At 37.9% G+C, this 20379-nt stretch overlaps 1 protein-coding gene and 1 long non-coding RNA gene across 3 annotated transcripts in view; one reads left to right on the forward strand and one right to left on the reverse strand.

Moving 5' to 3' along the window:
- The window catches only part of LOC128687120 (epidermal retinol dehydrogenase 2), a 156521-nt gene that overhangs the window by 132901 nt on the left and 3241 nt on the right, over nt 1-20379 (forward strand). The window contains exons 5-8 of one of the 2 annotated variants that reach the window (XM_070096225.1): nt 5056-5217; nt 6615-6697; nt 7963-8079; nt 10326-10443. In XM_070096225.1, coding sequence (XP_069952326.1) covers nt 5056-5217; nt 6615-6697; nt 7963-8079; nt 10326-10419 — 456 coding nt within the window. In that variant the 3' untranslated portion in view covers nt 10420-10443. The remainder of the gene's footprint in view (nt 1-5055; nt 5218-6614; nt 6698-7962; nt 8080-10325; nt 10444-20379) is intronic. The other variant, XM_070096158.1, reaches the window with a different exon arrangement.
- LOC138854244 (uncharacterized) overlaps nt 1-20379 on the reverse strand; it is a 62703-nt gene that overhangs the window by 21385 nt on the left and 20939 nt on the right. The window lies entirely within an intron of this gene.

Below are 20379 nucleotides of genomic sequence, written 5' to 3' on the forward strand. Positions count from 1 at the left end.
CTTGATTATGGGTAAAAGAAAGTCTTTAACACCTGAAACTATAGTTCAAATCACAGGGTTTCAAAAAGCTGGGCACCAGACAAAAGAGAGTAGAGAATGTTGGTGTGTGTGAGCATTCAGTGAGGAACTGGGTGCAGCGTTTCAAGACTGGTGGCGGTGTCGAGTTACCGTCTGCCAAACCTCGGCCTGGCCCCTCGAAGAAGACATCTGTTCATACCTTGACTGTGTTAAAGAAGCAATTAGAGAGTACACCTAAGATAACTGCTAGAGAATTGAAAGAATAGAACCCACATCTCCTCTCAGAGGTGTCTGTAAGAACTGTTAACAGACGTATGTCAGAACTGGGCTACAGTAGTCACTGCCAGGCTAAGAAACCGATCTTCTCCAGTCACAGAAGAAACGTAGGCTGAATTATGCAAAGAAATATCTTCACTGGAATCCTGAACAGTAGTCTGAAGTATTTTGGAGTGATGAAGCAACCTTCACCGTCAACTGTAACCGTGAGGGGGCATGTGGGGGTAGTGACCCACTAGACCCACACTACATCTGTGGGACCAACAAACACCCAAACTCGCTCATGGTTTGGGGGTGTTTCAGTGCTTAGTGTTGGTGAACTCATTGTACTTCCCAAAAACCAGTATAGTAACCTGGAGTTATTGTGTCATTATTTATCTGAGGCATTTGACAAGTGTGGGGCTGCGGTTTTTATGCAGGACGGTGCACCGTGTCATATCGCCAAATCTGTAGTTCAGGTATCTCCAGTGGCTTAAGAACTGTGAAGTGAGGTTCTTTAATGACTGGCCAAGCAATTCCCCAGACCTAAACCCTATTGAGAACCTCTGATCACTAGTGAAACAAAGTTTACTGGGCAAGGATATCAGTTCCATCCCGTGGCTGGAGGCTGCTCCGCATGAGGCATGGAATAATATACAGTGGACCCCCGGTTAACGATTTTAATCCGTGCAAGAGGGGTAATTGTTATGCGAAATAATCGTTATGTGAATGAATTTTCCCCATAAGAAATAATGGAAATAAAATTAATTCGTGCAAGACACCCAAAAGTATGAAAAAAAAAAATTTTACCACATGAAATATACATTTTCCCACACACAAAGAGAAGGATACATGCACAATAGTAGAGTAGTACATGCACAGTATATATTGTGCATGTACTAGTCTACTAAATGAAGAATAAATGACACTTACCTTTATTGAAGATGCAGCAATGACTGATGAGACACTGTGTCCTGGGAGTGCCTTTTCCTCCTGAGTACTGTAGGTCCTGTTTGGCATTTTCTTCCAGAACAGGCCTTATCACACTGTGTATGCCACTACGATTCTTAAATCTCTCAAACCAACCTTTGCTGGCTTTAAATTCACCAATATGAGCACTAGTTCCAGGCATTTTTCCCTGTTCACCTGGGTGTTAGTCGACTTGTGTGGGTTGCATCCTGGGAGACAAGATTAAGGACCCCAATGGAAATAAGTTAGACAGTCTTCGATGACACTGACTTTTTTGGGTTATCCTGGGTGGCAAATCCTCTGGGGTTAATTGTTTCTTGGTATTCTCAATAAGCCACACCAACAACGGTGCTACAGCAGCAGCAGCAGCTGACAGTGCAGCAGCAGCAGCAGCTGTACCACCAATAGTAGCAATGGTTGATTGGGGTTTATTATACAACCTGGCCAGCTCGGAGACATGCACTCCACTTTCATACTTATCAATGATCTTTTTCTTCATCTCTATTGTGATTCTCACCCTTATTGCTGTAGGGTTGGCACTAGAAGCTTTCTTGGGGCCCATGGTCACTTATTTTCCAGAAAAAGTACCGAAAACACTGTAATAATACGAAATATTCCGATTGTATGCTTGGATGTTACCGCGGAGGCTGGCTGGTAAACAATGCCACCGGCGGAACATGTGAGCGTGGCTCAGGCCGCGTCTCGGACGAAAATCGGTAAGCGGGTTTTTAAGCGGTATGTGAGGCAAAATTTTTGCGATTAAAGTAAGCGGTATGCGAAATAATCGCTATGTGATGCCATCGTTATGCGGGGGTCCACTGTACTTCCCCAAACCCTCAAGAATTTGGGTGAGAGTCTTCCTACACGGCTGAGGGACGTGATTAAGCATAAAGGACACAGCACCAAGTATTAAAACCTCAGGAAGTGTGCAAATATAGATAATATAATCTTTCATGGTATGTGTTTGTGTTTTGGTATGTGTGCAGGGGAGGGGCAGCATAATGCCATGACTAACACTGTAAGTGTAAATTACCTAGGATAACCAAAAAATGTCAGCAAAGTGATATTTTCCAAGGTGGGATATTAGGTACCTCTTCACTTGATCACTTTTCATGGGGTACTCTTTAAATACTTAGTGTAGACTGGCAAGAAGTAGTTAGTGTGTATTGTAATAACATTTTATACAAACTGAATACATAGTGAATGAAAAAAATTGGGTTATGTTCCAAACCTCTCAAAGTTAACCTCTCTGCCCCCAAAAATTAAAGTGCTCTACTGATGTAATGTATTGACACAACACCTACTTTCCCTATCCCCTTGGTCAAGGACTTCTAAATCCATGGGTGTCATACAGCACTTGTGCATGTGTTCTTCATCATTCATTTTATCTTCTGTGCTTGTTTTTTATCTTTCATTTTATATTTTAGCATACTGCCAACAATAATGAGAAAAAGGCACAGGGGTCCAGAAGAATCTATTATTGTGACATCTCATTCTGTGTAGTCCAGTCTTTTCTTCATCACTGGTGCCTGCCTACTGTTCTTTACTATAAATAAATACATAGCAGCCCCTGGTCAGGTGACATAGAAAGTTGCTAGATGTACAGTTGTAATGCCAACAGGCATGGATATACTGTAAGGTCTCTTATAAACCTCCACTATATAGTGTTATATTTTGTGACTGTGATTGAAAAAATGCTTCCAAAATTGAATAGCGTGTGCTATGATGATGTTTCTATGAGTTATTTAATTTCAGAGGTAGAGTACTTTTTCAGTTGCTTTTACAAAAAATCACACTATATAGAGGAGCTTCATGAGAAAGCTTACCATAAAGACATAATATGTAGGACTAACTTTTGACTGCAATAAAATGAATGAATTCAGAAATGACTTACTCAGAAATGTTCGAGAAATGTCAAAGTATTTTATCCACAGTGCCATATTACCAACCATTCTGGAAAAATACTAGGACTTTGCCTGTTGTAAATAATGCATAACCACTTAAATGTGTTTAAATTCAAGCATACCTTGCTAAAATATAAGATAATATTTTTGTGACTTAATTCATGTCTACATATACAGTGGACCCCCGGTTTACGATATTTTTTCATTCCAGAAGTATGTTCAGGTGTCAGTACTGACCGAATTTGTTCCCATAAGGAATATTGTGAATTAGATTAGTCCATTTCAGACCCCCAAACATACACGTACAAACGCACTTACATAAATACACTTACATAATTGGTCGCATTGGGAGGTGATCGTAAAGTGGGGGTCCACTGTATTACTCATTATGACTGTAACCAGATATGAACATGTAAATAATTCATTACCACTGTGACTTTTTTAGCTATCAAAACTTTGCAGTCCAGTCCCTGGACTCACCATGTGCCTCTGTAATCTTTTGTCTGCCACCCACAAAATGGGTATGGGGTGCATAATGAAGATATTAAACTATTATTTGGACTACATTTCATTCAGGGTAGAGCTTTATCAAGTCCTGACTTGGAATAAAATGAAATACTTTAGTATGAAAACATTTTGCTTGATTTATAAGTTTTTTCACTAATTTGAAGAAGTATGTAAATTAAGGATACATGTAATTTGTTTTGTTGCAACATGTTGCATTCACATATTAGTTCAACAACAAGTCAGTAATTTGGCCCTTGAGCAAAATATGCTTCCAATAAATATGCTTCCATCATAAAGTACAGTACAGTGGAATCTCGACCTACGAGTTAAGTCCGTTCTGTGACCTATCTTGTAACTCAATTTGCTCGTATATCAAATCAATTTTCCTCATTTAAATTAATTGAAATGCCATTAATCCGTTCCAGCGGAATTCTTGCTCTCGGGAGGCAGGACAAAATACTTCAATATGACACTAATATCAACTCTACGGCTTATTTATTTATCACAATTCATCTAATAGGACATATTAAGCAATGTAAATAACATAGAAGCATGATATATACTCAGTGGTGGCTCGTAACACCAAACTTCTATTTTTAATAATTTTTTATCTCGTTTCAACAAAAAAAAAAAAATTTCCTTATAAATACTTATAAATTACTTTCTTAGGACCCATGGTTAGAAAAAAGAAATTTGGCAAAATAACTGTCCAAAATGCAAGCAAAGCATGAGAGAAATAGTTCCACTGCTCAGCGGATGTTTTGGCATTCACTGCACCAACTAGTGGCAGTGTTCTGAAGCTCCTCGTTATTATTATTATTATTATATTATTATTATTATAATATTATTACCATTATTAATTTAGGGAACTGGAGCACAGATCCAATTCCTTAGATCAAGAGCCCCTCACCAGCATCAAGGTTCCTTAATGCTGATGAGGGGCTCTTGATCTAGGGAATTGGGTCTGTGCTCCATTTCCCTAAATTAATAATAATAATAATAATAATGAGGAGCTTCAGAATGCCGCCAACTCAGTGCACAGTTTACCTCGCCGTGGAAGCATTTCTCTCGTGTTTTACTTGCATTTTGTACAGTTATTTTGCCAAATTTCTTTTTTCTGACCATGGGTCCTAAGAAAGTAAATGCAAAGGACAGTGCTGAGAAGAAAAAGATGATGTCCATGGAATTAAAGCATGAAATCATAGATGAACAAGCAAGGTGTGCAGGTTGAGGGTTGAGGGGGAGCGGGGGAAGCTCACTCGTAACTTGGATGTTGGCTTGTAACTGAGAGCAAAAAATGGACCGAGCGACAGCTCGTATCTCGAAAAACTTGTATTTGGGACACTCGTAAGTCGAGGTTCCACTGTACTGAATATTACATAATTATCTTTTTATTTTCCAGACAACAAAATCTTTCCTTGGAGATATGTTATCTTCAAACAAAGGTCACATTGTGACTATTTCCTCTTTGGCTGGCATGTCTGGTGTTAATAAATTGGCTGACTATTGTGCCTCTAAGTTTGCTGCTGTTGGCTTTGATGAAAGTCTTCGTCTTGAACTAATGGTGAGTTTTATATTTTAATGTACATATAATTAATACATTCTCCATGGGGAAGTGGAAAAGAATTCTTCCTCCGTAACCATGCATGTCATAAGAGGCGACTAAAATGCCGGGAGCAAGGGGCTAGTAACCCCTCTTGTATAAATTTCTAAATGTACAAAGAAAAATAGTTTTTCTTTTTTAAGTCACCCTGCCTTGGTGGGAGATGGCTGGTGTATTGAAAATAAAAAATTAACACATTATTATTTCTTTTGGTTCTACATACCCAGCAAAACAAAGGTATGTAATAATTGTGCTCTGATTGCTGTGCAGTTCCTCATATCCCATAATGCCTCAACCCATGAAAAAGGAAGTGTAAAGTTTAGCATACTTTTCTAATGAATTTAAATATCAGTGTTGAAAAGTTGAAGCCATTCAGAAGCATCCACTAGTTATCACATGGAAACTAATACAGTATCCCACATTCTTCAATAAAAATAAATTAGCACCTACACCACCCAAAATCAGTTTGAGTGTTCTACTAAATAAGATACACCAGCTTTAAAAGTTTAAAGTTAAAAGTTATATCTCAAATAACTAGAGAATGCATCATCTGTTGGGTTTAAACTTTTAAACTTCCAACGCACATATCGTGCTTAGTGAAAAATCTAAATTAGTTTTAGGCTGTGTAGGTATCACTTCAATATTTTTATTTGAAGAAATTGATATATTAATTTTCAGGTTACAGTGTAACTTGTAAATGCCTCTTCTGACTGGCTTTTGATCTTCGGTGCTGATATCTAACTGCATTCAAGACTTATGCCACACTATGTACTATTCCTTTTGCATACAATGACATAGAGAGGGCTGAGCTTATGTGATATGGAAATATCTTTCTCAGTGACAGCCTGGTTGATCGGTCCTGATCTACCACAAGGCCTGGTCATGGATTGGGGTGTGGGGGCATGACCCCCAAAACCCCCTCCAGGTATACTCCAGGTATCATGCACCAACCATAATACATCTCATTGTCAAAGAACGTCATGAAATGTCTTTAAAGTATTTCTAAGTCATAAATAAGACATCTCTGTGACTCCACATATCGCTTTACATATTATATACCTGTTTTTAATTTGGTGTTCTTTTGCACATTAAAATATGATGCTATTGTACCATAGATGGAGTTTGTCAGTCTTTTTTATTACTCAGTATTGTTATGTCTTGAATAAGCTGTTCATTATTTTATACAGTACTTGTGGATTATCTACCAGTATTTTTAATTCTGTAAGAAAAAATAATTTTTTTTTTTTTCAAAATTTCTTGGACACTGGTGCGTGACTTCAGATTTTGGCCTTGGACCCTGAAAGGGTTAAGTCATAAATAGCTGTTCATTATTTAATACAGTACTAATGGATTATCAGGTTGATGGCTACACAGGAGTCAAGACTACAGTGGTCTGTCCCTACTTCATCAGCACTGGTATGTTTGATGGGGTCAAGTCAAAGTAAGTGTGCTTTTGTTTGCAACATCTTGTTACTAAGACCTTTATGATACAATTTAAAATTCAAAACACATCCAGCACATATTCAATAAGGTCTCCAAAACAGTGGGCATCCTCTCTTAAGATATGTCACTGTGTGCCTCAAACAACATTACTTATTCTGCACTACTCTGTGATCTATTCATACTTCACCTATGATATTTGTTCCTAGGTACATATCTATAACAGCAAATCACCTACAGCCAATAGTAATGCAACCAAAAGCTCTGTATGAATGATCACTCATGCATGTGCTAGATAATACATTCCCTCACTCATCAGAAGTTTAAATTTATTCAGCATACAAAACATTCATTCATTCTACTGTGGATTCATACAGGACAGGCAATACTAATATAGTAATCCCAGAGCTTAAACTTTCTGGAAAGCTGCAACAGAGCTCATAGGCATAGTATAAGAAATAGATACTGTATCTATTAGATATCCCTGGTGTTTGACTCAACCTGAGTAAAATTTCAGTACAAGAGGCCTTCAAAATTTGGAACTCTCTGCCATAAGTTTTCACAGGTTCTCCATTTGCCAACCACTTCAAAGCTACAGGTATTGTTAAAAAACATTTCCTTGCCTTGATGTCATTCATAACAGCAACATACTGTGTCAGACACATCTTGAAACCTTGTTGAGTTTTCGTCCTTCTGTGTTTCTGTTATTTTTCTACTTCCTAGGATTATTAATTTTCTTAATAATGTTCAGATTACTTATATTGCATTATATTGTAATTTCATAATCTAGTACCCCTTAATTAGTTATATATTGCTAGTTACTATTTTTTATGGCATACTGTAGCATAATTTTTAGCTGTTTTGCCTTCAGTTCTGTCGACTGAGCCCCCCATTCAACTATCAGAACTACCTTATAATGTACACAGAAGTTGGCAATGGTTATAGTTTGTGCTGTCCCAGTAACTGAAGTAGACATAGTAATAACCCATGAGACATATGGTGCAAACTATCCCTGAATTTAGGCTGTGTATTTGCAATACTGTAGCTAAAGATTACAGATTTGTAAATAAAATACTGTAGGTAGATATTACAGATTTGTAAGTGAAATACTGTAGCTAGACACTACAGATTTGTAAATAAAATACTGTAACTAAATATTACAGGTTTGTTTCAGGATCTATACACTCAACATTTACAAAATACTACTGTATATGTGGTAATTATTCTAAAGGTAGATTTATTGTTGAATGATATTTATTTCTGCAGACTCATACCAATCTTGAAGCCTGAATTTGTAGCCTCTGAAACTGTTGATGGGATCCTTCTTAACACAGACATTGTTATTTTACCATCCTTCTGCCGGTGTCTCATCATCCTGAAATAGTAAGTGCATTCAGTTTTTCTATTTTTTGAATCCTTTTTATTTTGCTTTCGAGTATAGTATTTTATAGTGCCCATATGGCATATATGAACCCATTTGTACTACACATTTTGACCTCAGTGTTATGTACACCAAGAGGTGTGTATCTTTCAGTGTATATATGCTGAGGGTGTGCCTCACTCTGTTTTGTACAGATTATGTTTAACCAGTTTTGTACAGGTTATTTGCAGCCTTACTGACCCTTGTGTAGTTAATAGACCCTCAGTTCAGTAAATTGTTAGCATCACTCTCAGGCTCTCTTCAGTTTACTAAAGAGGGCCTCAGTGCAAGTACAAAATATGCAGCACTTGTCTTTTTTATTGTTCCTTTGTTCTACTGACCACTATTTATTTAACTTTTCTAAAGTTGATGATTATTACCAACTATAATTACATCATTACACTCTTATTTGCTTTTTAATTTTCTTAAAAAAAGTATTAATTTAACATTAAATTTTTATTTAAAGTTTTTCATTGAATTCTCTATATTCCCTTTAATTTGCATTACAATAATATTATGTACTTTTATAATGTGTCTTAAATTTATTACTGTTTATTGTCATATATAAGTTTTTCTGATGCATTTGGGAGATTCAGATTCTGAAGAGGAGTTGCAGAGGTTGATGGACGAGTTTGGTAGGATATGTAAAAGGAGGAAATTAGAAGTGAACATAGGAAAAGAGTAAGGCAATGAAGATAACAAAAAAATTAGGTACTGAAAGATTGGATATGAGATTGGAGGGAGGAAGTATGGAGGAAGTGAATGGATTCAGATATTTGGGAGTGGACTTGTCAGCAGATGGGTCTATGAAAGACGAAGTGATCGTAGAATTGATGAGGGGAAGAAGGTGAGTGGTGCACTGAGCCTTTGGAGACAAAGAACATTGTCCATGGAAGCAAAGAGGGGAATGTATGAAAGTATAGTTATACCAGTGCTCTTATATGGGTGCGAAGCATGGGTGGTGAATGTTACAATAAGAAAAAGGCTGGAGGGAGTGGAGATGTCATGTCTAAGGGCAATGTGTGGTGAGAATATAATGCAGAAAATTCATAGTTTGGAGATTAGAAGGAGGTGCAGAGTTACTAAAAGCATTATCCAGAGGGCTGAGGTGTGGTTGTTGAGGTGGTTTGGATGTTTAGAGAGGATGGAATGAAATAGAGTTGCTTGGAGAGCGTAAAAATCTGTAGTGGAAGGAAGATGGGGTAGGGGTCAGCCTTGGAAAAGTTGGAGGGAGAGGGTAAAGGACATCTTGTGTGCAAGGAGCTTGGACTTCCAACAAGTGTGGCGAGCGTGTTCGATAGGAGCACATGGAGACAAATGGTTTTTATGACATGATGTGCTGTTGGAGTGTGAGCAAAGTAACATTTATGAAGGGATTTAGGAAAACCAGCAAGCCAGACTTGAGTTCTGGAGGTGGGAAGTACCATGCCTGCACTCTGAAGGAGGAGTGTTGATATGTTGCAGTTTTTTAACTGTAGTGTAAGCACACCTCTGGCAAGACAATGATGAAATGAATGATGATGAAAGTGTTTCTTCTTTTTCGGGTCAACCAGCCTTAGTGGATAAAGGCCGATGTGTTAATAAGAAAATAAATTTAATATTTTTATAATGTTAGTAATAATCCTAGCTTAAAACTGTACAAAATGCCATGCATATTACTACATTTAGAGGGCAGTCCTAAACCCACAGTATTGTGTGAAATACTTTATCATCTTCCCTTGTTATGTCTCAGGAAACTGAATTTTCTTTCTTATTAATGAAGTACTAATGGTTGCATGAAGGTGCATCAGAATATATTAATAGTGGGTAAATGGTTTGACATTATTATAAGGTATTGGTTATGCATGATGCTCTTCTTGAGAGGTAGGCTACCAGCCTAACAGTAGTGTACTAGTGGGCTTGTGTTCTGTACCGCACCTAAGACATTGTGTCACCATCATTATCAAATTTTATTTAGAAAATCTCTGCTCAGCATAGAAAAAGAATTGACTCTTAAGATGATGAACATTTATATTAAATATCTGATTCATGAAAACTATAAACAATTAAATGAACAATGTAAAATACTAAAGATTGTTTAAAATACTTCATTTTGTAATGAAAAATTCATCCAAGACTGCTGTGTACAACACCAAGCTCACTCTGTCCATGGGTTCATATAGTTATCAGTTGCTTGGGAGTAGGCTGCAGAACTAATTTATCTTTCCAGCTTCCTGCCCAAGAAGGCCTTTTTTATTTTTGGGAAAGCAACTGGAATTACCTCGTCCATGGATGAATTTTTAGGACGTCGGAAAAATGACTAAAATTTCACAGGTCTTCATTAACAGGTGTGTAGTTGGTGATGGGTCATAACAAATATTTCACTGCTTTTTGATTATTAGAATTATCTAGAAATTATATTGGATCTCCTTGCTCAAATTATATTATGGTAGACCTATAACCCAACATAGGCTTTGCATGCTTTGCATTTAAGTAATTGTACTTGGGAAAAGCACTAAATGCATGAGGATACATAAGTATGTAGAGTTATTTTAAACTAATTTAATTCATATACTGCCTGCCAGCTTGCATGCTTTTATCATATATAAATTAATTTATATTAATTCAAGGTAATTTTTATTGTAAATGAATATGGGCATTATTACCAGGCATAAAGGTAATCATATATTTGTGATTACCTTTATGTACCTATAGAAGTAAAACTCTGTTTCTGGTGTCCTATTTACATTTCTGGTGTCCTATTTACAGTGTTTATTTTATTTCAAGTTTTTTTTTTATTTCCAGTGGTAGTAGCACCTACTATCTCCTATATCCCAATTAATAATTTTACCATACTGTAAAGACTAACTTTTTAGTATCCTCTTAGTGTTGTTTTTTCTCAGCTTTCAAATGTAGTCTCTTGTTTTCCTCTGTTGATGGTTGCAATGAGCTTCTGTTACCTTCCTTGACAAGCATTCAGTCTGCTTTTCATTATTATTTTTTTTAACATGTCAGCCGTCTCCCACTGAGGCAGGGTGACCCAAAAAAAGAAAACTTTCACCATCATTCAACACTTTCAGTATCATTCACACATAATCACTGTCTTTGCAGAGGCACACTCAGATATGACAGTTTAGATGTCACTCCAGATAGTCAATATCCCAAACCTCTCCTTTTAAGTGCAGGCAGTGTACTTCCCACCTCCAGGACTCGAGTCCGGCTAACCAGTTTCCCTGAATATCTTCACACTCCAACAGCTCGTCAGGTCTTAAAAGCCACTTGTCTCCATTCACTCCTATCTAAAACTCACACATGCCTACAGCATATCCAAGCCCCTTGCTCACAGAGCCTCTTTTACCCCCCTCCCTCCATCATTTCCTAGGATGACCCCTACACCTCCTCCCCTCCACTACAGATTTATACACCCTCCAAGTCATCCTATTTTGCTCCATCCTCTCTAAATGACTAACCCACATTAACAACCCCTCTTCAGCCCTCTGAATAATACTTTTAGTGACTCCACACCTCCTAATTTCTACACTACGAATTCTCTGCATAATATTTACACCACACGTTGCCCTTAGACATGACATCTCCATTGCCTCCAGCCTCCTTCTTGCTGCAGCATTTACAACCCATTCTTCACACCCATATAAGAGTGTTGGTACCACTATACTCTTATACATTCATTTCTTTGCCTCCATGGATAACATTTTTTGTCTCCATAGATATCTCAATGCACCACTCACCTATTTTCCTTCATCAATACTATGGTTAATCTCGTCCTTCTTAAACGCATCTGCTGGCAAGTCTACTCCCAAATATTTGAACACATTCACTTCTTCCATACTCCCTCCCTCCAGTGTGATATCCCATTTTTTTTACCTAACTTGTTTGATCACCTTACTCTTATCTGTGTTCTTTTTCAGTTTTTATCCTTTACACATCCTCCCAAACTCGTCCACTAACCCTTGCAACTTCTCTTTGGAATCTCCCAAATGCACAGTATCATCAGCAAAAAGTAACTATGTCAACTCCCATGTTGTATTTGATTCCCCATAATTTAATCCCACCCCCCAGCACCTTAGCATTTAGTTTTTTTTACAACCCCATCTAGAAATATGTTAAACCATCATGGTGACATTACACATCCCTGTCTAAGGCCTAATTTTAGTTCAAAGTAATTTCCTTCTCTCCTGTACACCCTAACCTGAGCCTCACTGTCCTCATAAAACCTCTTTCCACCATTTAGTAACTTACTACCTATTCCATACACTTACAGCATCTGCCACATTGCTTCCCTATCCACCCTATCATATGCCTTTTCTAAATCCATAAATGTAATGAAAACTTCCCTACCTTTATCTAAATATTGTGTGCTTGTATGCTTCAATAAAAAACACTTGGTCTACATATTCCCTACCCATTCTAAAGCCTCCATGTTCATCTGTGATCCTGCTCTCTGTTTTACCTCTAATTCTTTCAGTAATAACCCTACCATACACTTTACCTGGTATACTCAATAAACTTATTACCCTATAATTTTTACAATCTCCTTTGTCCCCCTTCCCTTTATATAAAGGAACTATACATGCTCTTTGCCAGTCCCAAGGTTCCTTCCCCTCTTTCATACATTTATTGAACAAAAGTAACAACCACTCTAAAAATATATCCCCCTTATTTACCCCCCTTCTCCCTGCTTTTAATATTTCTGTCATGATTCCATCAGTTCCAGCTACTTTACCCCCTTTCATTCTACCCAGTGCCTCACACACCTCCCCCACACTCACATCCTGCTTTTCTTCACTCCTAAAAGATGTTATATCTCTCTGGCCAGTGCATGAAATTACTGCCTCCCTCTCTTCATCAACATTTAACAGTTCCTCAAAATATTCCTGCCGTCATCCCAATACCTCCAACTCCCCATGTACTAACTCCCCTATTCTGTTTTTAACTGTCAAATCCATTTGTTCCCTAGGCTTTCTTGACCTATTTATCTCACTTCAGTTTTTTTTCTTATTCTCAGCAAATTTTGTTGATGGTACCTCACTCACTATCATTTGCTCTCCTTTTGCACTCCCTACCACTATTCATGTCTCTTTTACTCTCTCTATACTCCACCCTTCTTATCTCACTTCTGCTTTATAAAAACCTCTCATAAGTGAACTTTTTCTCTTTTATTACACCCTTTACCTCATCATTCCACCTATCACTCCTCTTTCCTATTATTATTGCTATTATTATAATCAAAACTAAGAGCTGAATCACCAGGGTCATACAGCCTTCTGCTTTTCAAATGTTCATTCTCAATGTGCCATTTAGTCTTCATGACCACATAAGCCTTACAAGGTAGTACAGTGTTTTAGTATGTTGCTGGTCATTACAGTGGACCCTTGAATTTCGTAATTAATCCATTCCAGAGACTGACGAAAGGCGAAATTTACGAATGGCGAGGCAATTTTCCCCATAAGAAATAATGTAAATCCAATTACTCCATTTCAGACACCCAAAAGTATTAACAAAAAATATTTTTTTTACATTAAATATAGATGTAAAATTAAAATTCTTTATTTCTCTGTTGATATTACAATGTGGGGTTTACATATTATAAAATATTATTGCATATTATAAATTATTTATTACAAAGAAGACCACTAGTATGCCTAGGTATGCCTAGGCATTTCGGGCAGACTAATACTATTTCTTACTGTATATTTACACAGGTTATGGATCATACTGGTATTAAAGTGAGGTAGCTGTAGTGATTAACTAGATTTACAAAAGTGAGGTGGTTCAAAACATTTAAAAAATTAACAGTTAGTTTATCTATTAGTGGGAACGGTTTGGTCTTGGGATGATACAGTTTCCATTAAAACTTCTATAATGGAGTGTCTTAGACAAACTTATGACTAGCTTAAGAATTATGTAGCAAAAGCTATATTCAGAATTTTATGTTGACAATCATTAGTGTAAATTAGCGGGAGTCACAGATATCAAATAAGTGTATTTTGTTTTGGATATGTGCAAGCTAAGGTAGTTTTCATGTGGTTAGGTACCAATGGGATACGGCCGGTTTGTTGAAAAAAAAAAAAAAAAAAGGTACTGGTGTGGTGTGTTAGGGAGATAAGGTGTTTTTTAACGATGCTTTTGAAAATGATGGTTGAGGCGGCAGTTCTAGAGTTTTCAGGCTGGGAGTTCTATGATATTCCCCGTGTCCGGGGAATATCATAGAGATGTTTGTGTCTGGTATTATGTCTATGGGTCGTGTCACAACTATCAAGAAAGTGTTTTAATTTAGGGTTAATATTGGAATTTATGGTTCTGTAAATGTAGAGAGAAGAATAGTAAGTGTGGGTGTTCTGAACAGTGAGTACATTTAGGTTTTTGAAGAGGGGGGGGGTGTTGCCTTGCATTGGATTGTGTGATAATTCTTACTGCAGCTTTTTGTTGGGTTATTAGCTTTAGGTGGGTAATTGCTGTTGATCCCCAAGCACAAATAGCATATGTGAGGTAGGGATAAATGAGTGAATAGTATAGTGTGAGTAGGGCTGATTGTGGTACATAGTAACGTATCTTAGAGAGGATCCCAATAGTTTTGGATACTTTTTTGTTGTGTGTTGGATATGGGTGCTGAAATTCAGAATGCTGTTAAGGTGTAGGCCCAGGAATTTGCCCTCATTATGCTTAGCAATAGGGGCACTGTCGATCTTAATGTCGAGTTGTGCAACACCTACTCTGTTACCAAACAGAATATAGAAGGTTTTGTCAGTGTTAAGTGTAAGCTTATTGGCAGTCATCCAGGTACAGTAAACAATGAGGCATCAAGTATAAAACGATAATAACATCACACTTACCTTTAATGAAGACTCTTGTTGGTGTATGGAAGACAGGAGGAGGGGAGAGGATGGAGAGGTTACACTAGTGTTTGGAAGGGGAATCCCCTTCCATAAAGACTTTAGGTACCAAGCCCTTGAATTCCTGCACGAATTTTTCAGCTGCACATTTGTCAGAACTTCCAGCCTCGCCATGCCTTACCACACTGTGTATGCCACTACACTTCTTAAATCTCTCAAATCAGCCTTTGCTTGCCTTAAATTTACTAACATCAGCACTCGTTCCAATCATTTTCTTTACGAAATCGGCATACAACTGCCTTGACTTTTCACAAATTATTGACTGCATAACACTCTCCTGCTAACTGTTTTTGGTTGATCCACACCAACAACAAATTCTTAACATCTTTGAGTATTTGCTATCTCTTTTTTGTGAGCATATCTACCCCTTTCGCAACAACAGCTTCCTTGATTTTCTTTTTCTTTGCCACAATGGAAGTGATGGTTGTATGGGGCTTCCCATATATCCTGGCAAGATTCGCCACACGCATGCTACTTTCATATTTTGCAATGATTTCTTTCTTGAATTCTATTGTGTTTGTCACATTCTTTACCAAAGGGCTGGCAGGAGAAGCTTTCTTTAGGCCCATGGTGGCTTATTTAGCAGTTGCAAGCACAAAAAGGAATGGAATATTACGAAATGTATAGTATGAACGCGTGGGGTGATGGTCACTCCCCAATAAACAATGCCACACTGACTGGGAATAGTGTGTGGGGTGCCTTTGTGTGTCGCAGATGTTGGGAGGCTGCTTGTACATGTTCCAGATGACCGACAAATGGCGAGGCAAATTACGAACCATGAGGCTATATTTTGACAAAAAAAGTTGCTGAAAGGCAAAATTTACAAAGTGCGAGGCTTACAAAACTCAAGGGTCCACTGTATATTATTTAGTTGGTTTTTATGCAGTAGCTACAGTATTCTATCAATATATAGCCTTTTCTTTGCCAGAAGTTTTCATATCTATTGTTATAAAGTCAAATATACTCTGACAAACACCTTGAATTTTGATGCTGAAGTTATTTTCTCCATGTGAAGTAATTTTGTTAAAATACAACATATGGATTTGTACCAAGCATTGAATAGATGTAGTTACATGCCTCTTTGTGAGATACAGATGTAAGTGTATAAACCTAGGCATGTTACTGACTCTTGCTGCACCCTAACATATATTTGGCTGCATACTTTGCATCAACATTTTCCTGTACAGTGTTTATGTCCTCTGCACAGTCTAATATCCTCTCAGCTCACTCTGGTTCTCACTACTTACTGTATCACCCAAAAACAGGATCCACAGAATTAAAATCTGCACCACAAATTAAGCACCAGTATGATAAGACTCACTTCAGGAATGAGATGCTAGCTGAAGTTCTATGTAAATAATCTTATCACTTGAAACACTAGCTTTTATGAGTCAGATTTCTTATTCATATCTCTCTTACAAATAATACTTATTCATTGTTACTCATTTAATAAAGAAACAAATTGTATTTCTTTATAGTTTATTTATTATACAATTAGGGTAATTGACATAGTATATATACATTACCTACTTTATAGAAAGGCCCATATTATGCAAGGCATTTCAGGCAGCCTTAAAATTAGTGTCATTACAGTACATACCATTATATGAGAATAAGAATATTGAGTAGACTGACATGGAGAGCGTATAAATCTGTAGGGAAAGGAAGGCGGGGTAGATGTCGTCCTAGGAAAGGTTGGAGGGAGGGGGTGAGGGGCTTGGACTTTCAGCAAGCGTGCATGAGTGTGATAGGAGTGAATGGAGACGAATGGTATTTGGGACCTGACGAGCTGTTGGAGTGTGAGCAGGGTAATATTTAGTGAAAGGATTCAGGGAAACCAGTTATTTTTATATAGCCAGACTTGAGTCCTGGAAATGGGAAGTACAATGCCTGCACTTTAAAGGAGGGGTTTGGGATATTGGCAGTTTGGAGGGATATGTTGTGTATCTTTTTACGTATATGCTTCTCAGCTATCAAAACTTTGGAGTCCAGTCCCTGGACCAATTATGTACCTCTGTAATCTTTTGACTACTGCCCACAGGATGGGTATGGGATGCTTAATAAACATATTAAACTAACTATATGCTTCTAAACTGTTGTATTCTGAGCACCTCTGCAAAAACAGTGATTATGTGTGAGTGAGGTGAAAGTGTTGAATGATGATGAAAGTATTTTCTTTTTGGGGATTTTCTTTCTTTTTGGGTCACCCTGCTTAGGTGGGAGATGGCTGACTTGTTAAAAAAAAAAAAATATTTAGGTTGTATTATATTGGAGGTATTTAGTTATTCAATAAAGATATTCTAATTAGTGATTAATTAAGGATAAAGCTAGCTATATGAGTTGAAGGAATGACTGACAAGAACAGGGGCAGTATTGGATAAGAATTGTTTGGCATAATAAATTGTTGTTAAGGTCACATAGAGGTAAGGTGTTTTTTAATGGTAGCTTTGAAGCGGATGGCAATAGAGACTGTAAATTACCAATCTACTGTATAGTTATCTACAAATTTGTGGGCTTCCATATTTATGGATTTTGATTAACCAGCATTTTTACTGAAGGGCAGCCAGCAAATATTATATAATATTCATGGAAAGGGAGCAACACTCAGTCTATAAGGGTCATACTGTGCTATGAGGAACGGGAGTCAATCAGATTTGATCCAAGGATAAGTTCAGCTCCGTGGATTAAGAGCCCCTCAATGGCATGAAACAGTGAATAGGTTCAGTTATCCAGTGTTTCTCTGGCTCACTTGGCTCACTTATAAAATGTTGTTAAGTATAAAGAAAGCCATTGACATGCCGGGACATTTCGGGCAAATTAGTTCTAATGCTTACGGACTACTTAAAACTAGACAGGTTAAAGAGTGCTAAATATTAATTACGTATTCATTATTTATCTTATTGCTACAGTGAGGTAGCCAAACTTTTATAGTTAATAAGATTTATAATAGTGATGTAGCACATAACAGATAAAAGTATTACAATTTGAAATGATACAACAGTACAATTTTAAGTATGGATTAATGTTTTAATTAAGTGGTCATAAATTTTTGGTGATGTTTTTTGTCTTTTTCAAACTGGTTAAATGATTTATTTATTTATTTATTTATTTATGTCTTTGCAAATAGTATATTGAGATTATGTATTTACATTAATGGGTTGCAATGCAAAGAGAGCCTCTATTATGCCTAGGCATTATGGGCCGACTTAACATTATTGGCTTACAGACTACTTAACACTAAGAATTATATCATAGTTGTACAGTAGAATATTAATTATATCATAGTTGTACAGTAGATTATTAATTATAAGTGAATCTAATTTATATAAGACAATAGATATACAGTATTCATATATTCAAAAATGCTTTTTGTGAAAACAATGATTCAATTATATTCCTGTCAACAGTGGATAAAAGGTTCAGAGTAATTGTTGAAATTATGATGTGGGAATACATAATTGAGTATGTACTCACCTATTTGTACTCAAGTATTTGTGGTTGCAGGGGTCGAGTCACAGCTCCTGGCCCCGCCTCTTCACTGATTGCTACTAGGTCCTCTCTCTCCCTGCTCCATGAGCTTTATCATACCTCGCCTTAAAACTATGTATGGTTCCCACCTCCACTATTTCACTTTCTAGGCTATTCCACGGCTTGACTACTCTATGACTGAAGAAATACTTCCTAACATCCCTTTGATTCATCTGAGTCTTCAACTTCCAATTGTGACCTCTTGTGTCTGTGTCCCATCTCTGGAACATCCCGTCTTTGTCCACCTCGTCTATTCCGCGCAGTATTTTATATGTCGTTGTCATGTCTCCCCTGACCCTCCTTGCCTCCAGTGTCGTCAGGCCGATTTCCCTCAACTTTTCTTCGTAGGACAATCCCCGTAGCTCTGGGACTAGTCTTGTTGGAAACCTTTGCACTTTCTCTAATTTCTTGACGTGCTTGACTAGGTGTGGATTCCAAACTGGTGCTGCATACTCCAGTATGGGCCTGACGTAAATGGTATACAGAGTCTTGAACGAATCCTTACTGAGGTATCGGAACGCTATCCGTAGGTTTGCCAGGCGCTCGTATGCTGCAGCAGTTATCTAATTGATGTGCGCCTCGGGAGATATGCTCGGTGTTATACTCACCCCCAGATCTTTTTCCTTGAGTGAGGTTTGCAGACTTTGGCCATCTAAACTATATTGTGTCTGCGGTCTTCTTTGCCCTTCCCCAATCTTCATGACTTTGCATTTGGCAGGGTTAAACTCAAGGAGCCAGTTGCTGGACCAGGCTTGTAGTCTGTCCAGGTCTCTTTGTAGTCCTGCCTGATCCTCATCAGATTTGATTCTTCTCATTAACTTCACATCGTCCGCAAACAAGGACACTTCTGAGTCTATCCTTCCGTTATGTCATTCACATATACCAAGAACAGCACAGGTCCTAGGACTGACCCCTGTGGAACCCTGCGTGTCACAGGCGCCCACTCTGACACCTCGTCACGTACCATGACTCGTTGTTGCCTCCCTGTCAGGTATTCTCTGATCCATTGCAGTGCCTTTCCTGTTATGTGTGCCTGATCCTCTAGCTTTTGCAGTAACCTCTTGTGAGGAACTGTGTCGAAGGCCTTCTTGCAGTCCAAAAAAATGCAGTCGATCCACCCCTCTCTCTCTTGTCTTACTTCTGTCACCTTGTCATAAAACTCTAGTAGGTTTGTGACACAGGATTTTCCCTCCCTGAAACCATGCTGGTTGTCAGTTATACACTTGTTTCTTTCCAGGTGCCCCACCACTCTCCTCCTGATGATCTTCTCCATGACCTTGCATACTATACACGTTAGTGATACAGGTCTGTAGTTTAGTGCCTCATGTCTGTCTCCCTTTTTAAAAATTGGGACTACATTTGCCATCTTCCATACCTCAGGGAGTTGCCCAGTTTCAAATGATGTGTTGAAGATCTTTGTTAACGGTACACACAATATCTCTGCTCCCTCTTTAAGTACCCACGGAGAGATGTTGTCTGGTCCCACCGCCTTTGAGGTGTCAAGTTCGCATAGCAGCTTCTTCACCTCCTCCTTGGTTATATGTACCTCATCCAGCACTTGCTGGTGCACCCCCCTGTTCTGATTTCCTGGAGTCCTACTGGTTTCCACTGTAAATACTTCTTTAAATCTTGTGTTGAGCTCCTGACATACCTCCTGGTCGTTTCTTGAGAATTCCCCATCACCCTTCCTCAGTCTGATTACCTGGTCCTTGACTGTTGTTTTCCTCCTGATGTGGCTGTACAACAGCTTCGGGTCAGTCTTGACTTTCGATGCTATGTCATTTTCGTATTGCTGCTGAGCCTCCCTTCTTATCTGTGCATATTCGTTTCTGACTCTTCGGC

This window comes from Cherax quadricarinatus, chromosome 1, assembly GCF_038502225.1.
Source record: "Cherax quadricarinatus isolate ZL_2023a chromosome 1, ASM3850222v1, whole genome shotgun sequence".
NCBI lineage: Eukaryota > Metazoa > Arthropoda > Malacostraca > Decapoda > Parastacidae > Cherax > Cherax quadricarinatus.